This window comes from Saccopteryx bilineata, chromosome 1, assembly GCF_036850765.1.
Source record: "Saccopteryx bilineata isolate mSacBil1 chromosome 1, mSacBil1_pri_phased_curated, whole genome shotgun sequence".
Taxonomy (NCBI): Eukaryota; Metazoa; Chordata; class Mammalia; order Chiroptera; family Emballonuridae; genus Saccopteryx; species Saccopteryx bilineata.
The window spans coordinates 247,510,116-247,528,251 of record NC_089490.1 but is presented as its reverse complement, the minus strand read 5'-3'; the positions used below and the strand labels follow the sequence as shown (position 1 = coordinate 247,528,251).

General features: G+C 45.9%; 1 protein-coding gene across 1 annotated transcript in view; it reads right to left on the bottom strand.

Annotated features, from left to right (window-relative positions):
* The window catches only part of NIM1K (NIM1 serine/threonine protein kinase), a 41,303-nt gene that overhangs the window by 8,081 nt on the left and 15,086 nt on the right, over positions 1 to 18,136 (bottom strand). Inside the window, exon 2 of the mRNA XM_066240608.1 lies at positions 1,780 to 2,733. Coding sequence (XP_066096705.1) covers positions 1,780 to 2,074 — 295 coding nt within the window. The 5' untranslated portion in view covers positions 2,075 to 2,733. The remainder of the gene's footprint in view (positions 1 to 1,779; positions 2,734 to 18,136) is intronic.

Genomic DNA, 18,136 nt, shown 5'->3' with positions numbered 1-18,136 from the left:
CTGGACACCGTCTCCTCCCTGAGTTCCTCTCTTGACTTGCCTTGACCCAACTTCTCTCTGCTTCCTAATCATGTCTTTGCTCTCAGTTTCTGGCCCTTAGCCTCTCATGTGTTTGATATTTTTTCTCTCATTCTTGCTAGACCATTGAAAAGCAACATCTGTCCCAATTAGATGTGAGTTGCAGAACTAGATCTCCCTGAGGCTTACAAGAGGGCTGTGATTTACCCAGGTACGTAAGGTGAGTAGCCAGGCTGTGAGGACATGGACCCAGACACTCAGAGTGGCATGGAAGGGGACTTGGGAGTGTGTGTAATATCAATACATGCTTATGTGTGTGTGCGTGTGTGTGTGTGTGTGTGTGCGTGTGTGTGCGTGTGTGTGATTATGGTGCTTTCTCTATAGGGGCTGAATACAGGGATGGGAGGAACGTGGGATTGGGGGTGGAGAAGAAGCAAAATCAAAGGATAATACATGTAAGCAGAGAGTGGCCTTGGAGACTCGGTGGGAGGCTGAGTCCTTGGAGAGAACACGTCAGGACAGGACTCTCAGGGAGAGGGCAACACCCATGGGTTTAGGAAGTTGATAAATTATACTGAATTGCAAGTGTTCCTTTTCTGTCTGGTAAGTCCCTTTGATAGCATCCAGGCTTCAGCTAAGTAAGAGGGCTCCCAGGAAAGTGCCCACAAGGAGTTGGGGCAGCAAGAGCCCACACTGGGCCCCCTGGCCGGTTGGCTCAGTGGTAGAGCGTCGGCCTGGCGTGCAGGAGTCCCGGGTTCGATTCCCGGCCAGGACACACAGGAGAAGCGCCCATCTGCTTCTCCACCCCTCCCCCTCTCCTTCCTCTCTGTCTCTCTCTTCCCCTCCCGCAGCCAAGGCTCCATTGGAGCAAAGTTGGCCCCGGGCGCTGAGGATGGCTCTGTGGCCTCTGCCTCAGGCGCTAGAATGGCTCTGGTTGCAACAGAGCAACACCCCAGATGGGCAGAGCATCGCCCCCTGGTGGGCATGCGGGTGGATCCCGGTCAGGCACATGCGGGAGTCTGACTGCCTCCCCTGTTTCCAACTTCAGAAAAATACCAAAAAAAAAAAAAAAAGAGCCCACATTGCTGGGCTCTGTGCAGAGTCCCCCTGAGGCCAGAGTGCTGGGCACTGCTCCTCTAGAATCTAGAGGGGCTGGTCCCAAGCAGGAGTGGCTCTCTGGTGGACAGAAGGAACCTAGCAATAATGAGAACATACAGAGCAGACTGAAGCAGGCGAAGTCCTGAAATCAAATCCCTTTCCCCCAAACGTAAGAGAAGTAGCAGCCTCTGGTAAGGAGGGAGGAGACTGGACCCTGCTGTCCATTGACTGGCCCTCCGGGAGGTCTCCTGGGCTGTTCTGTGTCATTGGTATTGACACATGAACACAAGCAGAATATATACACAAACACTTGGACTATGAGTTGCCTTGGGACCAGGCCAGGCTCCACTTCCCCAGGAGAGTCCGCTCAGTGAGTGAGTTCACCGCATGGTGCAGTGGGGGACGTTCTCGGGGTCAGAATCATCCAAGGTCAGACTGCTGGAACCACAATTGATTTCTTTGAACTTTAGTTTCCCTATCTGTAAAGTGGAAATAAAAACATTGCCCTCACCCCATTACTGTGAAAATGAACTGAAATACAGAGGACAGGGCCTCAGGTGACAGTGCTTCCCTTGCTTCCTTGGCCCTGGGCTCCAAACCCCCGCCCACCCCCCAGGCCATAGCACACGGGAGGGTCATCCTCCTCCGGAGATCAGATCCTACCTTTGGTTAAGGAGTGGATCCCAAGCTTGACCTGGGAAAAGTTCCCACTTCCAATTTCCCCTCGGATTCGGTAGAAGCCGATGCGTTTCCCCAGTGTGATCTCTCTCACCACCTTCTCATCATGGGACATGTCCTGGGTCAGCTTCTCAAAGGGTGTCAGCTGGCGAGCCTGCCCCTCCTCCTCCTCCTCCTGGTGGCAGTCTGTCTGACAGCCGCTTTCCACGCTCTCCCTCCGATCCCACGGGCCGCAGTGGGGGTTCACCAGGCCGCCTCCATTCACGTACACTGTTGTCATTGTCCCGTGCCGCAGGCTCACGTATCCATCTCAGCAAAGGGGCCCTGATCAAGGGCCAGCTGGGGGTGGGGGGTAGGCAGAAGAGGCCTCAAGGGTAGGAGATGGGAGGTGGGGACAGCTAGAGCCCCGGGGTCCCCTTCCGTGGAGCTGGCCTGCGAAAATCAGCAGGGCCAGCAGAGCTTCCCCAGCCCGGCCTCAAGCTGCCTGCCTTACCGGGGACATCTCACACCTCCCTTCCTGTGCAACAGGGCACACCTGCAGTCATTATAGTCACTTCCTAAATCAGGCTGCAGGAACCTCCTGGCCAGCCGGCAGGGCCGTGTGATGCTCTGGGCTAGGTGGCTGTGCCCCAGGACAAAGGCTCCAGCTGCTATTTTCTTTGATGGCCACAGACTCTTTGGCTCCAGGGGCCCCTGCTTCTGGCCCGCATCTCTGACCTTCCTCATTGCGTGCAGCTCCTGGCTCCTGCCGCCATGTCACAGGGCCCCTGAGACCTAATGATCTGGTCTCCGAGAAGGAAGTAACCTGCAGATCAGCCTTCTGGTCACACAGCCTGCCGGAGAAGGATTAAATCCTGGCAGTGTCACTTTAGCCGGCCTTTATTTAGATGAGCCTTCCTCTAAGCCGTGAAAAATTTGCCAGGTGCTGGTTGGTTCATCCTAAGAACAAAGAGGAAGGAAATGTATGAGCAAGGCTAATAAACTGGATGGGGTTCCTAACGAGTGTGGGACTGCTTTGGAGCCACCTATCTGAAGGCACTACTGGAACTTCAGCTGTGACTCATTCCAGCAGTAAACGCTGCATTACAGGTGATTTAGTAAGAAAACGTACCTACACACACTCCTCAATCCACGTGTCAGAAACTCCCTCACAGTTTGTAAGTATTTCCAGAAAAAAGTTTTTCTATTTTTTGATACTTAGAAAAATATGCCTGCTGCCTCGGATCTGTTTGAAAGCCAGACTTTAAAATTATGATAGTAATAATGCTATATAGTTCCCATGTATTTCCACGTGTATGTTCTCTTACAGCGTTTGCTATGCTTTTTGACTCCTGCACTTTTTTTTTTCTGTTGTCATTCTATGACAAAGGCTAATGTTTCTGCTGGCCTTATTTCCTGGGTACTCTTGACCAGGTGTCAGCCTCAGGCCCAGTGGCTCATCTTGAAGGTTCAGAAGCAGAGAGTAATGTTACCAAGGATAAAAGTCCATGGCGTCCTCAGTGACAAGAAATACTGCCCAGCTCGAATGTCTTCATGACCTTTTCTCTTGCGCCCTCCGGTAGGAAACAATCACTTCCTCTCTAAATCCTCACAGCACCTGGCACGTTTTCCAAAACGTCTCCTCTGTGAAGGTGGGGACGGGTTCAATTTGTCTGGACGCCCTGCTCCCCTCCCTGTCTCCTTCAGTGTGGAGCACGATGTCCCGCACAAAGAAAGCGTTCGCTATGCGTGTGTTGAACTTGATTTTGGGATTTGAGCATTCTGCACCAAAAACCTGCACCAAAACATGAGCGACTGCCTTGGAGATGGGAATTGCCCGTTCTGTTTGATATATCACATTATGACGGTGAAGTACAGGACTGCCTATGTTGTTATTGTGGTTTAGTATGGAGTTGCGAAATAAAGATTAGTGAGGACAGGAAGGAGCAGACCTGTGGGGTTGGCAGAGGGTGGCAGGTGGGGGTGGGGGGTGGAGCTGGAAAGATAAGGGATAGAGGTTTAAAGGGCCCAGGTGTTAGTAACCACACATCTCCCTAGGATAGAGTCTGATTATGATTGTTTTAAAGGATGGTGTTAAGATAAAAGATCCTTAATCAGGTTGAGGGAACTCTAGATCTGGTTCTCAGGCTTTCCAGGGTCACAGAAGCCTCTGAGATTCTAACAAAATCTATGACCCTGTCCCCAGGGAAAAAGCAAGCACACATAATTTGTGTCCAAATTTAAGGGGTTTGCAGACCTTCTGAAACCCGTCCCTGTCCCTCAGATGAAGAATGTCTCTGATGCCTGACCTGTGGTGGCGCAGTAGAAAGAGCAGGGGTCCCCAAACTTTATACACAGGGGGCCAGTTCACTGTCCCTCAGACCGTTGGAGGGCCGGACTATAAAAAAAACTATGAACAAATCCCTATGCACACTGCACAGATCTTATTTTAAAGTAAAGAACAAAATGGGAAAAAATACAATATTTAAAATAAAGAACAAGTAAATTTAAATCAACAAACTGACCAGTATTTCAATGGGAACTATGCTCCTCTCACTGACCACCAATGAAAGAGGTGCCCCTTCCAGAAGAGCGGTGGGGGCCGGATAAATGGCCTCAGGGGGCCGCATGAGGCCCACGGGCTGTAGTTTGGGGACCCCTGGGATAGAGCATCAATCTGGAACGCTGAGATCGCAGGTTCAAAACCCCAGGCTTGCCCAGTCAAGGCACATACGAGAAGCCACTATGAGTTGACGTTTCCCGCACCTCTCCTACTTTCTCTCTCTCTCTCTCTAAAATCAATAAATAAAATGTTAAAAAAAAAAGTCTCTGGCACTGGATCTCAGATCCCTGGCAGAAGAGACCACACAGATGAGAAGCAGGTGGCATTAATTCATTAATTGTAATTCTGAAAGGAACTTGACCTTAACCCATGCAAAGAGAGTGAGGGCTTCCAACAGGACAGGCTGCTCGGTCACCACCAGCCCCCCCTCCCCCCTGCTGCAGCGGGCTCTGTAAAGGCCTGCTGGGCCCTGCATCCTCGCTGGGCTCTCACAGGGCCCGGGCATGCCTGTCACAGAGCATGGCACCTGTGTTGTCTGTGTCCCTGCCCTACCTGTTTACCACCCACATGAGAACTTGGAGGGCCCCTTATTCTACTCTCTCCTAGAACACAGCACTGTGCCAGCACTTATTTAGTAGAAGTTGGATGAAGACGGAGTTAACTTATCAAGTTAATGATCGCTACATGTAGATGTGATTGAGTGGAAGTAAGCATCTTTCTTTATAAACTAATGACACCATCCCAACCTTTACTTGAATTCCTCCAGGAAGCTTATTTCAGTTTCACATTCAAGGCCTGGCTACCCGGAGTCCGGGCCCCATCTTTGCCGTTGAAAGCCTAGTCAGAATCCCACTATCAGACGAGGATGGCTACATGGCTACTTGCAAAGGACAGGAAAGCAAAGCCTCCCCCAGCCTGGCTGCTTCCAAAGAGTCAGCTCTCCGCAGGCAGCAGGTCTCAGCCTCCTGCATCTTGCTCTGACGCCCCACACAGTAGCTGGCCAGGACTCTCTCTCTCTGCTTTCCTGCTTACCCTGCTCTACATCTTCAACTCCACTCAAGCCTGAGATTTGGAACTGGGTTTTAGACTTGCTATTCTGATTAGCCTCAGATGTCCCCAGGAGCCCCCCTCTCCCCCTCCCAATTCGACATGAAGGGGTCAGACACAGCGGCCAAAGTGGTTGGATTATATATTCTACACCTGCAAATGAAATTTCCTGCACAGTGGCTTTGAAGCTAATTGTCTCGCCTTAATGACCAGGGAGACAGTTAATCTGGCTAGATCAGATAAGGAAGTTCCTACAATTTTGACAATGTTGTTGTGGGTTTACATGGAGGGAGAACTGCAATTTCGGGACAGCCAGCCAGCCAACTGGAGAAAAAACCAAAACTGAACCTCTATCTCTTTTTTTTTTTTTTTTTTTTAAATTTTTTAAATTTTTTATTTATTCATTTTAGAGGAGAGAGAGAGAGAGAGAGAGAGAGAAGAGGGAGGAGCAGGAAGCTTCAACTCCCATATGTGCCTTGACCAGGCAAGCCCAGGGCTTTAAACTGGCGACCTCAGAGTTCCAGGTCAACACTCTATCCACTGCGCCACCACAGGTCAGGCTGAACCTCTATCTCTTGTCTACTCCAAAAATAAATGCCAAACAAATCAACTAAGTAAATGAAAAATAAATAAAGCCACAAAATACTAGAAAAAAAACATATTTTTATGATCTCAGAGAAGGACATAAAAATTACATATTATAAAGAACATAAGCAGACATTTTACAGAAAATACAATTGGTTCTATACTATATAAAATGATGCTCAATCTCACAAACAAAAAAATGCACATAAATTGGGAGATCTGGCTGGTTGTTGAGTGAGTTGGCTCAGTGGTAGAGTATCAGCCTGGTGTATGGATGTCCTAGGTTCAATTCCCAGTCAAGGCACACAGGAGAAGCATTCATCTGCTTCTCCACCCTTCCCCCTCTTGCTTTTCTCTCTCTCTTTCTCTTTTCCGTTCCTGCAGCCTTGGCTCGATTGGAGTGAGTTAGCCCCAGGCGCTGAGGATGGCTTCATGGCCTCCACCTCAGATGCTAAGAAGAGCTCAGTTGCTGAGCAATGTTCCAAAATGAAAAAAAGCAACACCCAACCAAAATAATAACCTTGAAGGAAACAGAGAGCAATGCAGAAAGCAGAAGACAAAGGTGAGATGGTGCTTCCACAAAACCAGAACAAAATATGAGAGAAAGAGAGAACAAGAAAGAGTTCTCTTGGAAACTGAAGTTAAAGAATTAACTGAAGAGTTGTAAAAAATATTCTAGAAGAGAGAAACAATAGAGAGAAAAGACAAGAAAACCAAGTAATCAGAGTCCAACATCTAATTATTAAAATATCTAGGGTAACACTATTGCCTCCTAGTAAAGGCATATATATATTTTAAATTGATTGACTGATTTTAGGGAGAGAGCAAGGGAAAGAGATTGAGAGAGAGAGAGAGAGAGAGAGAAAGAGAGAGAGACATTGATCTGTTCCTGTATGTGCCCCAAACAGGGACCAAACCGGCAACCCCTACATACTGCAACAATGCTCTAACCACCTGCGCTATTCGACCATGGCCATATGGAAATCTGGGTTCTCACATATTCCAATGCAATAAAAAAAGTAGATGAAAAACACCTTAACAGGAAAGATAAATCCTTTTGTGGGTGTATGGATACTAATTTTTACTTTGCAAAACATATTTTTTTTTCCCTAAAGATTTTTCTTGAATGTTTGGAGATAAAAAATCTTTATTGTGGGGTTATGGAATTGCTATAAACAGTTTAAATTTTGATTACTTTCTAGCTACATCATTTTGAAAAATAAGCAAGTCATGGAAATCATAACATACCTAATTGCAGATGAAATCTCTTTTTCTTAGATGCAAGTGGAATTTGTTGTCATATTGCCTTTTGCCCCTTGGATTTCGACCAATGTTAATGGACATTAATGAGTGCTTAGGAACCCAACCAGCCAAAACTATGGAGTCCCATCATTGCAGATCAAAACCTCTGGTGGAGGCAGAATGGTCCTTAATTATTAACTCGCTATGGCTGCATAGCAATGCATTAAATAAGATTAAAGAACACAGAGCTTGCTTGTAATTTATTTCCTTGACTTGCAACCCACTGTGAAAATAATATCAAAGAAAGCCATCTCGCTTTTGTTCTCTTTGTCTGAGTTTAAATTAGAAGACTTCTGGGCCGGGCTCTCAAGCAACCTCTTCCTTGGTTGGTGAAGCCAGGTATTGCTTTGCTAAGAGGAACAGCTGGGTCTTCCCTGCGTGGCCAAAGAATGCGATGACAGCCAGATCCTTCTCTGTGCTGGTGCACCCTCGGGGGAATTACTAGCAAGCATGCTTCATCTGAAAATCGATTTGTACCATTTAAAAGTCATTTGCACCATTGTAGCTTGTGGCCTTAGCTCTCAATTTTTCACCACGCGTGTCAAGATCCTCACAGGTAGAGGTGGGGCAGCTGGGAAATTCTGGAGCAGATGGAAAATCAGCATGAACCGGTGGTGCCCTAGTGATGAACAGCAGTGCTGCTGGCTGGTGCTGGTCACCTGTCCCTCCTGACCTCACAGGCTCCTTTCCTGACCGCTCAGCCCAGGTCTCCCTCAGTCTATTGACCACTCACAGTCAGTCCATCCGTCTGATAGGCTGACATTGACTCTTCCTGCACAGAGTTCAACCACACCTGAGGCCCCCTGGACCGGCAAGGTCATGGACTCAACTGCCTAGGAGGGCTATGCAAGTGTTTTATGGGGCTTAGCACAGCACCATGCCCTGCGTAATGGGGCAGCCCATGCCCAGCTCCAGGGGGGCGGATGCTGGAATGCAGGCTTACATTTGCCAGGCCTTTTCATTCTTTAAAAACAACTGGAAATCAAGACAATTTTGGTGAGTGCTTCCCATTTTTAAATGGTAGATTAAATATCTTAAAAACATTATATGGGGGCCCTGGCCGGTTGGCTAAGCGGTAGAGCGTCAGCCTGGCGTGCGGGGGACCCGGGTTCGATTCCCGGCCAGGGCACATAGGAGAAGCGCCCATTTGCTTCTTCACCCCCCACCCCTCCTTCCTCTCTGTCTCTCTCTTCCCCTCCCGCAGCCAAGGCTCCATTGGAGCAAAGATGGCCCCGGCGCTGTGGATGGCTCCTTGGCCTCTGCCCCAGGCGCTAGAGTGGCTCTGGTCGCGGCAGAGGGACGCCCCGGAGGGGCAGAGCATCGCCCCCTGGTGGGCAGAGCGTCGCCCCCTGGTGGGCAGAGCATCGCCCCTGGTGGGCGTGCCGGGTGGATCCCGGTTGGGCGCATGCGGGAGTCTGTCTATCTCTCCCCGTTTCCAGCTTCAGAAAAATACAAAACAACAACAACAACAACAAAAACATTATATGGGCCAGTGAACTCCACCGTCAGGCCAGATTTGGCCTTCAGGTTGCCAATTTGCAGACCCTGCTCTCGGTTTTATAGGCACATCATCAGAAGAAATGGAAGGGCATCCTAGGTCCACAGCCAGGTATAGCTGGGAATGGTGCATGCCACCACTCTTACATACCTGCGCTAGTACTTTGCAGTCTTGTGGTATTTGAAACACACACAAGCAAGCAGACAGAATCTGTTTTTTATTTCTTTCAGTATTCTCCAAGTTTATTTAACCATGTAATTCATTCTCACGGAATACCTTTTTATCATTGGCATTTTTCTTACAACTCTGACCTCAGAGTTAGACAAAAGCTATAAAATACTCAATTAACTGTCAATTGAGTATCTATAAGAATTTGGGTCCCAAGAGGGAGATTATTAACACAAAACACAACAGTATAGAATGATATAGAAAGCAGTTTGGTTGGGTTTAATTCACGAATGTAGCCAACTGGGTAAGAGCTGCCCCTGTCTGTAAGGTCTAGTATGACAAAGCAGTTTCTTAGTAATCAAGTGTCTTTTAAACTTGGGAAGATTTAGCATAATTCAATTGCAAAGCACAGATGTTCTGATGTTCCGTCTTCTCTGAGGGAGCGACCGTGTCTCCAGATAAGCAAGGAATGGCACTAAGACACAGAGTGGAATTGTGGATTGAGTCACTGAGCAGAAAAACAGAATGTGTTCTTCCTCAGAAATGACAAATTTAGGCCCTGGCCAGTTGGCTCAGCAGTAGAGCATCCACCCGGTGTGTGGAAGTCCCCCTCTCCTTCCTCTTTGTCTCTCTCTTCTTCTCCCGCAGCCAAGGCTCCATTGGAGCAAAGTTGGCCCCAGGCGCTGAGGATGGCTCCATGGCCTCCACCTCGGGTGCTAAAATGGCTGCAGTGGCAACAGAGCAATGCCCCAGATGGGCAGAGCATGCCCCCCGGTGGGCATGCCGGGTGGTTCTTGGTCTAGCACATGCAGGAGTGTGTCTCTCTGCCTCCCTGCTTCTAACTTCCGGGAAAAAAAAAAAAACCACACACACAAAAAAGAAAGAAATGATGAATTTTGAAAATCCTGTGAGGGAGCACTCTTGCCTATTTGCAGCTTGTGGTTTATCTTTAGATCAAAAAACCGGCCCTGGCCGGTTGGTTCAGCGGTAGAGCGTCGGCCTAGCGTGCGGAGGACCTGGGTTCGATTCCCGGCCAGGGCACATAGGAGAAGCGCCCATTTGCTTCTCCACCCCTCCGCCACGCTTTCCTCTCTGTCTCTCTCTTCCCCTCCCGCAGCCAAGGCTCCATTGGAGCAAAGATGGCCCGGGCGCTGGGGATGGCTCCTTGGCCTCTGCCCCAGGCGCTAGAGTGGCTCTGGTCGCAACATGGCGACACCCAGGAGGGTCGCAACATGGCGACACCCAGGATGGGCAGAGCATCGCCCCCTGGTGGGCAGAGCGTCGCCCCCTGGTGGGCGTGCCGGGTGGATCCCGGTCGGGCGCATGCGGGAGTCTGTCTGACTGTCTCTCCCTGTTTCCGGCTTCAGAAAATTGCAAAAAAAAAAAACAAAACCTACGAGTCAGAGCAGAGATGGCTCTTTCGCCGCCTTTAACGTTCTTCAGCTCCTACAGAGTGTGCTCACTAGGAACACATCTGAGTGATGGCTCTAGGGAGTGTTAGAAGTGACATTCTTTTTCATTGGAGCAGAACTCAAGAGAGTCTAGGCCCTGGCCGGTTGGCTCAGTGGTAGAGCGTTGGCCCAGCATGTGGATGTCCCTGGTTCGATTCCTGGTCCGGGCACATAGGAGAAGTACCCATCTGCTTCTCCACACCTCCTCTTCTCGCTTCTCTTTCTCTCTCTTTTTTTTCTCCCTCCTGCAGCTATGGCTCGATTGGAGCGAGTTGGCCCTGGGTGCTAGGATGGCTCCATGGCCTCCACCTCAGGCGCCAGAAAGAGCGCAGTTGTAGAGCAATGTAGCAACGCCCCAGATGGGCAGAGCATCGTCCCCTAGTGGGCTTGCCTGGTGGACCCAGGTCCAGGAGCGAGCTGGAATCGGTCTCTGCCCCCCCTCCTCTCACTGAATAAAAAAAAATTTTTTAAAAAAGAAAGTCTATTACAGCAGGAGGCTGGAGGACGATGGACACAGATGAGGAAAACCATGTTGCAGAACAAAAGTTTACTTTTGCTACCACAGAAAGTTCAAGTGGAACTTGAAATATTTATTAAGAGCCTTCCATGCCTCATAACTGACCCCTTCACACAACAGAAGCAACACATCCGAGAATTCTTAACTATCTACCCAGCGGTGGAGGCAAGTGGAGGGTGGCGGTGACGGGGGACAGGAGAGAAGCTATTCAACACGAGACAGGGAGCAAGCGTCAGGGTACAAGAGCAATCTGAACTAACAGAATAGAGGTGTTTTTTTTTAAAAAAAGATCTTTATAGATATGGACATTTTATATGTACTAGGGATAACATTTTAAACCACTGGGAAAAAATAAATGATTCTGTACGTTTCACTTGCCAGGGCCAAACAAAGAGGTGGTTTAGGTAGGCGTTAGCTCTTCCACCACCTCACATTCTCCATTAGAACCCCCTCATTCTTGAATATAGATAATTCACATTTTCTTAAATTAGTGTAACGTGCCATGCAAATAAGCAGAGAGGCTCACGCTTTTCCGGTAACATTACTATCCCAAGACCCACCTGTACAGAAATTCTGGAGTTATTAGTGGGTGTTGGGACACATGTGCCTGTATGTCTGTGTGCATTTTGTATATTCATAGAGGAAAGTCTGGAGGAATACTGACTGAACTAAGGAATAACCGCTGGGTGGCGGCGGTGGGCGGTCCCTGGGGGTGGGGGCGGAGGTGGGCCGTCCCTGGGGGTGGGAAGTGGAGGCTGTTCCTTACCTCTCTCTACTTGTTCTTTCTTTCTTCTATAGCTGAGGTTAAAACCACTAGGGCACTTTCTCAAAAATGCAGAAGCAGAAACCCAGGCCCTACCTCCAAAGATTCTGATTTAACTGGTTTTGGGGGAAGGCGTGTTTTTTCTATCTGTCTGTTTTTAAGTTTCCCAGGTGTTTCTACTGTGTAGACATATTTGAAAACCACTATTCTAAAACGTAACAGTTTTATGTGGGCATATTGCTATCCAAGTGCTGTACCTGCCCCCCCCCCCCCATCCCCGTCGCCCTTGTACTTAGGTTTGGCCGTGTGTCTGGATTTTGGTCGTGGGCTGTGGACTAAGTGGGACATGCAACTTTCAGGTTGTGGCCTTGAAGGGAAGAAACAGGCCCTACACTTCTCTTTGTGCCCTGGTTCTTGCTGGCTGGCCTACAGACATGGGAGTGTAAATGGAAGTGGCCATCTTAGACCTAGACGAAAGCCATGAGTGCAGAATGGCAGAGCCGTGAGAGAGGAGGGGACAGGGCCTGTTCTTGCAGTCACCAGGTCAGCCCTGGGTTGCTGATATCTAGATTATGACGTGAGAGAAATGAGATTCTATCTTTTTAGCGCTTCTGTTGTTTTGACCTCTGTAAAGAAGTCAACCTAATATTTGTACAACATAATGTTCTACAATGCTTATACCATGAACTCTCACTCCATATGTTTATGTATTGTTTGAGTGTCTTATATAATAAATTTAAAAATTAGAGCCTGGCTTGTGGTGGCGCAGTGGATAATGCATCAACCTGGAATGCTGAGGTCACTGGTTCGAGGCCCTGGGCTTGCCCCGTCAGGCATGCCACAATGAAGCAATGAACAACTAAAGTGAGGCAACTATGAGTTGATACCAATTGGTCCCTAACCCCGCTGTAAAACCAATAAATAAAATAATGTTTTTTAAAAAAGGAAATGTATAGACAGGCAGACAGAGAGACAGAGACAGACAGACAAGTATACATAGAGACAGGAAGGAAGAAAGCACATGCATCAAGGATAAAATAACAATTGATTAACAACAGAAGAGAACTAAAGAGATTTTTTTTCTTTTTTTTTAAATGTTTTATTTATTCATTTTAGAGAGGAGAAGGAGAGACAGAGAGAGAAGGGGAGAGGAGCTGGAAGCATCAACTCCCATATGTGCCTTGACCAGGCAAGCCCAGGGTTTCGAACCTGTGACCTCAGCATTTCCAGGTCAATGCTTTATCCACTGCGCCACCACAGGTCAGGCTGAAGAGAGATTTTGGTTTTCTGACATAAAAATATTTCAAATTGTTAAGCAAATTCAAGTATTTATTGAGGACTGCTTATATGAAAGAAACTAAGGTGATAAAAATAAGCATGTAATTGTTTAAAAATAAACCCAGATTTACTTAATATACTTATGAGTAAATAGTTCATTTCAGCACAATAGTATCATCCCTATTTTCTTTTTTTTTCTTTTTCTTTTTTGTATTTTTCCGAAGCTGGAAATGGGGAGAGACAGACAGACTCCCGCATGCGCTCGACCGGGATCCACCTGGCACGCCCACCAGGGGGCGATAATCTGCCCCTCCGGGGGCGTTGCTCTGTCGCGACCAGAGCCACTCTAGCACCTGGGGCAGAGGCCAAGGAGCCATCCCCAGCGCCCGGGCCATCTTTGCTCCAATGGAGCCTCGCTGCGGGAGGGGAAGAGAGAGACAGAGAGGAAGGAGAGGGGGAGGGGTGGAGAAGCAGATGGGCGCCTCTCCTGTGTGCCCTGGCCGGAAATCGAGCCTGGGACCCCTGCATGCCAGGCCGACACTCTACCACTGAGCCAACCGGCCAGGGCTCATCCCTATTTTCCAAGTAATAGTCTTAATTTAAATTTCATTGATTTGAAGTTTTGTTTGTATTTTAACTTGGTAACATTTGTTTTGCTCTATAGAAATATACAAGTGATAAGGAAAAACAATTTAAATGGAATTTTATTCTTACATAGTTTTAGTATCTGTAATGAAGAATTTTTATGTATATTTGTCTATAATAAAATAATTTCAGTCCTATGCACCCAGGAAGTTGTGAGAATTTTATTTCTTTAAAAGATGTCCACACAATACACAATATGACTTTGAGACTATGCAGATTCTCCCAAAGTAAACGGCCAAGTGGGGGTGTGGAGTAAGGGAGGTTTAGAGTCAGAATGAAGTTGGAGCTGTGGCCCTCCCACTCAATGCCTGGGTGACCTTGAGTGAGTCCCTTCTTCTCTCCAGACTTTTCAGTCTTTCCTGGTGAGTGAGAGTGTTGGACATCAAGCTGTCTACAGAGCTTTCCAGCCCTGATCTCTGGGGTTCTCGATTTGAGGGTGGAGTCCAAAACATTTGTGAAAACAAAACAAAAAAGCCCTCCTGAAGTTCAAGTGTCACATTGCCCCCTCCTGGACCTTTGTAGTGTTCATATGAACCAGGAGGAAAAAAATGAAGGGACTAATTAAGAAATACAAATTGGTCATTATAAAATAGTCACAGGGATGTAAATAAAGTACAGCACAGGGAGTATAGTCAGTGATATTGTAATGACTGTGTCAGGTGCCCGGTGGGGACTTGAAATATCAGGGGAACACTTTGTAAAGTATATAATTAGTCTAACCACTATGCTGCACACCTGAAACTAATATAAAATAATATTAAATGTTAAAAAAGAACAGCAGGTCCCCATGTTCAACGTTGGAAGTATATTCTATGTTTTTACTAAGAAAGTTAACTGGAAAGGACCTGCAGTTGTACAGTAAGACACATCATAATTGTACAAGTGACTTGTATGTCAGGGGTCCACGTGATGCAATTGCCTTATAGGACACTTTGATTTGGGGGAGAACTGGGAGAATATTCAACCTTTCTACTCTTATCTTTCCAAAGATTTTTTCTTATTTATTTATTTATTTATTTATTTATTGTACTTTTCCCAAGTGAGAAGAGGGAAATGAGAAGCAGGGAGGAGATAGACAGACTCCCGCATGCGTACAACTGGGATCCTGTGTGCCCTGGCTGGGAATCAAACCTGGGACTTCCACAAACCGGTTGATGCTCTACTGCTGAGCCAACCAGCCAGGGCCAATTTTTTCTTCTTAATCCTCAAAAGGTATCTGTCCTGATGCCGCCCTTAGGAACTATGTTTGGAATGGTGCATACATTTCCATCAGAAACATCACCTCTGTTGCTTCCAATTCCTGAGCCCACCCATCTCCCCAGCTCTGAAATCACAGGCTGGATTCATTTACAGCAACCTAATTGGAAAGAAAAGAAACTGGGTTTTTCCCTCTAAATTATCCATCCATAGGTTTCCTCTGTCTGAAAACCTCTGAGGTGGAGCTGGGTTTTCAAAGGTAAAAAGCAGCTCTTCATCACGGTAATCATTTAACAAATGGAACAAGCATACTGAGAAAGAGAACTGTTGCTTCTTCACAGCTCAAGTTGTAAAAAAAATCCTCACAAAATATCCAACAGCCTGACCAGGTGGTGGTGCAGTGGATAGTGTCGAAATGGGACGTGGAAGACCCAGGTTCAAAATCTCGAGGTCACTGGCTTGAGCGTGGGCTCATCTGATTTGATCAAGGCTCACCAGCTTGAGCCCAAGGTCGCTGGCTTGAGTAAGGGGTCACTTGGTCTGCTGTAGCCCTCCCCCTCCCCCCACCAAGACACATATGAGAAAGCAATCAATGAACAACTAAGATGCCTTTAATGACTAATTGATGCTTCTCATCTCTCTCCTTTCCTGTCTGTCTGTCCCTATCTGTCCCTCTCTCTGACCTTCTGTCTCTGTCACAAAAATAAGTAAATAAACAAAATTAAAAAGCTACACAAATAGTAGCTTATAAGAAGATGCGTAGGTAGCCAGGTGGTATAGACAATGGGAAACCTAAACTTTTATTGAAATTTACTGGATAAACTCAACTAATAATTCTGGTCTCTTTAAATCATAATGATTATATCAATAATAAGAGTACATAGTCTGTGGTAGGCACTATTCCCTATGCTTTATGTGTATTAATCATTTAATTTTAACAAGAATCCTCTGGGAGATAGGGAATAATAACTCAAATTTTACAGAAATGGGAGCTTTAATGAGCACAGGAAGGTCAGGCTGAGACTGAGCCCAGCAGAGAGCCTCCAGTCTTGAGCATCTTAACAAATACATTGGGCTATATAATTATTTCCAGAATATATTTTATGACAATGAAGTAATTATTTATGTCTAGGATACAATACTTGGCATAAGGGAAGTTGAACACTTTGCTATACGCATCTCTAGCCTAGTACAAAGCAGGCTCTCAGTGACTGTTGTGGGTGAGTAGATGCGTAAGTAAATGTAGACTATCACAAATTTCCTCAGTTGCTGCAATTTACCACCAATAGTTTCCACCTTCCTCTTCTCACTGCCCACCCTCCACCTTACTAACCTGGTTAATGTTAAATTTACCCTGTCTTCTCTCTGTTCAGTCCTAACCAACAGGCCTGTACTTCCCATGCTTCATTGATTGTACATCCTGCTTGGGTCATACAAAGAGAGATGGCAATCCAGCGGGGATGTGGGGCACAATGTGAGAAACCCCGAGGAATTACAGACACTGCGAAGAGGTGGAGGGGAGCACAGGGATTTCTCAGACTGAGCCTCTCTCGCCTCATCCTCTGAGACCTGTACCAGCCATAGCATCCTTTGGTTATTCACCCAACACTGATCGAGCATTTACTGTCTGCCGTCCCTGTGCCAGGCATCAGATGTGTAGACACTGGATGAGAAAGACACTCTGTTACTTCTCACTATGATTAATACATCTCCCTCAACATCGCCACAACTCAGGTGAACCTTATTTCTCTTTCTTATTCATTTCCACATCTTATCGGGACTCCCTGTCTGGGAGTTCTTTTATTATCTGTATGGCATTCATTATTCATTTACTTGCACAGTAAGTAAGCGCCTATGGTGTAACAAACATTGTAGTAGGTGCAGGAGATACGATATTGAGCTAAGCAGAGAGCGTTCTACACTCATGGGGCTTAGAATAACTCAAATTTATCTGTACTTGCTATCCTTCCTTCTCTCGGCTTCTTTAAAAGGCATAAAGTTATATAAAAGTGATAGCTATAACAATATGCTGTATTTTTAACATGTAAAGATGTAATAGTTATAACAATAATAGCACAAGAAAAGGGAGAAGAGAATGGAGCTGTAAAAGAGTGAACTTTCTGGATTGGAATTAAGTTAGTATAAATCTAAATCAGGTCCTGATAAGTTAAAATGTCTATTTTAAACTGTAGAGCAACCACTCAGAAAATAAGTAGAAATATAGAGTTAAAAAAATAATTAAAGGGCTATCCACATGCAGAAGAATAAAGTCAGACCCTTACCTCACACCATAAACAAAGGTCAACTCAAAATGCATCAAACACCCAAATGTTAGAGCTAAAACTATAAACTCTTAGAAGAAAATATAGGTATAAATCTTCACAACATTGGGTTAAACAATAGTATTTTAGATATGACACCAAAAGTACAAGCAACAAAAAAAAATTAATAAACTGGACATAATCAATTAAAAATGTTTATGCTTCCAAGGACACCATCAAGAAAGTGAAAGGACAATCAATAGAATGGGAAATATTTTTGCTAATCCTGTATCTGATAAGGGACTTGTATCTAGAATCTATAAATAAAGCAACTCATAATAAATAAGAAGATAACCCAATTTAAAAATGGGCAAAGAATCTGAATAGACATTTTTCCCAAAGAAGACAGACTAATAACCGATAAGCATGTAAAAAAGATGCTCAACGTCATTAGCCATCAGGGAATGTAAAACCACAGTGAAATCTACTTTACCTCCACTAGGCTGGCTAGAATAGAAAAGACAGATAATAACAAACATTAGCCAGGCTGTAGAAAAACCAGAGTCCTCATACACTGATGGTGGGGATGTAAAATGGTGCAGCCCCTTGAGAAACAATCTGTCAGTTTCTGAAACAGTTGAATACAGTTATCACATAACCCAGCAATTTCACTCCCTGGTGTATACCTAAAAGCAACAAAAACACACATCTGCACAAGAACTTTGCAGCAGTATAATTCATAGCAGCTAAAAAGCAGAAACAACCCAAATTACCATCAAATGATGAATGGATAAACAAAATGTGGTATATTCATGCAATAGAATATCATTTATCAATAAAAAGAAATGAAGTACTGATATATGCTACAACATGGGCAAACCTTGAATATACTAGGCTAAGTGAAAGAAATTAGTCACAAAGGGCTATACATTGTATAATTCCATTTACATGAAATGTTCGAAACAGGCAAATCTATAGAAACAGAAAATACATTGGTGATTGACTAGGGTTTGGGGTGCATTTGGAAATGGTGGCTAAGAATGACATTTCTTTTTAGTGTAATGAAAATATTTGAAAATTGACTGTGG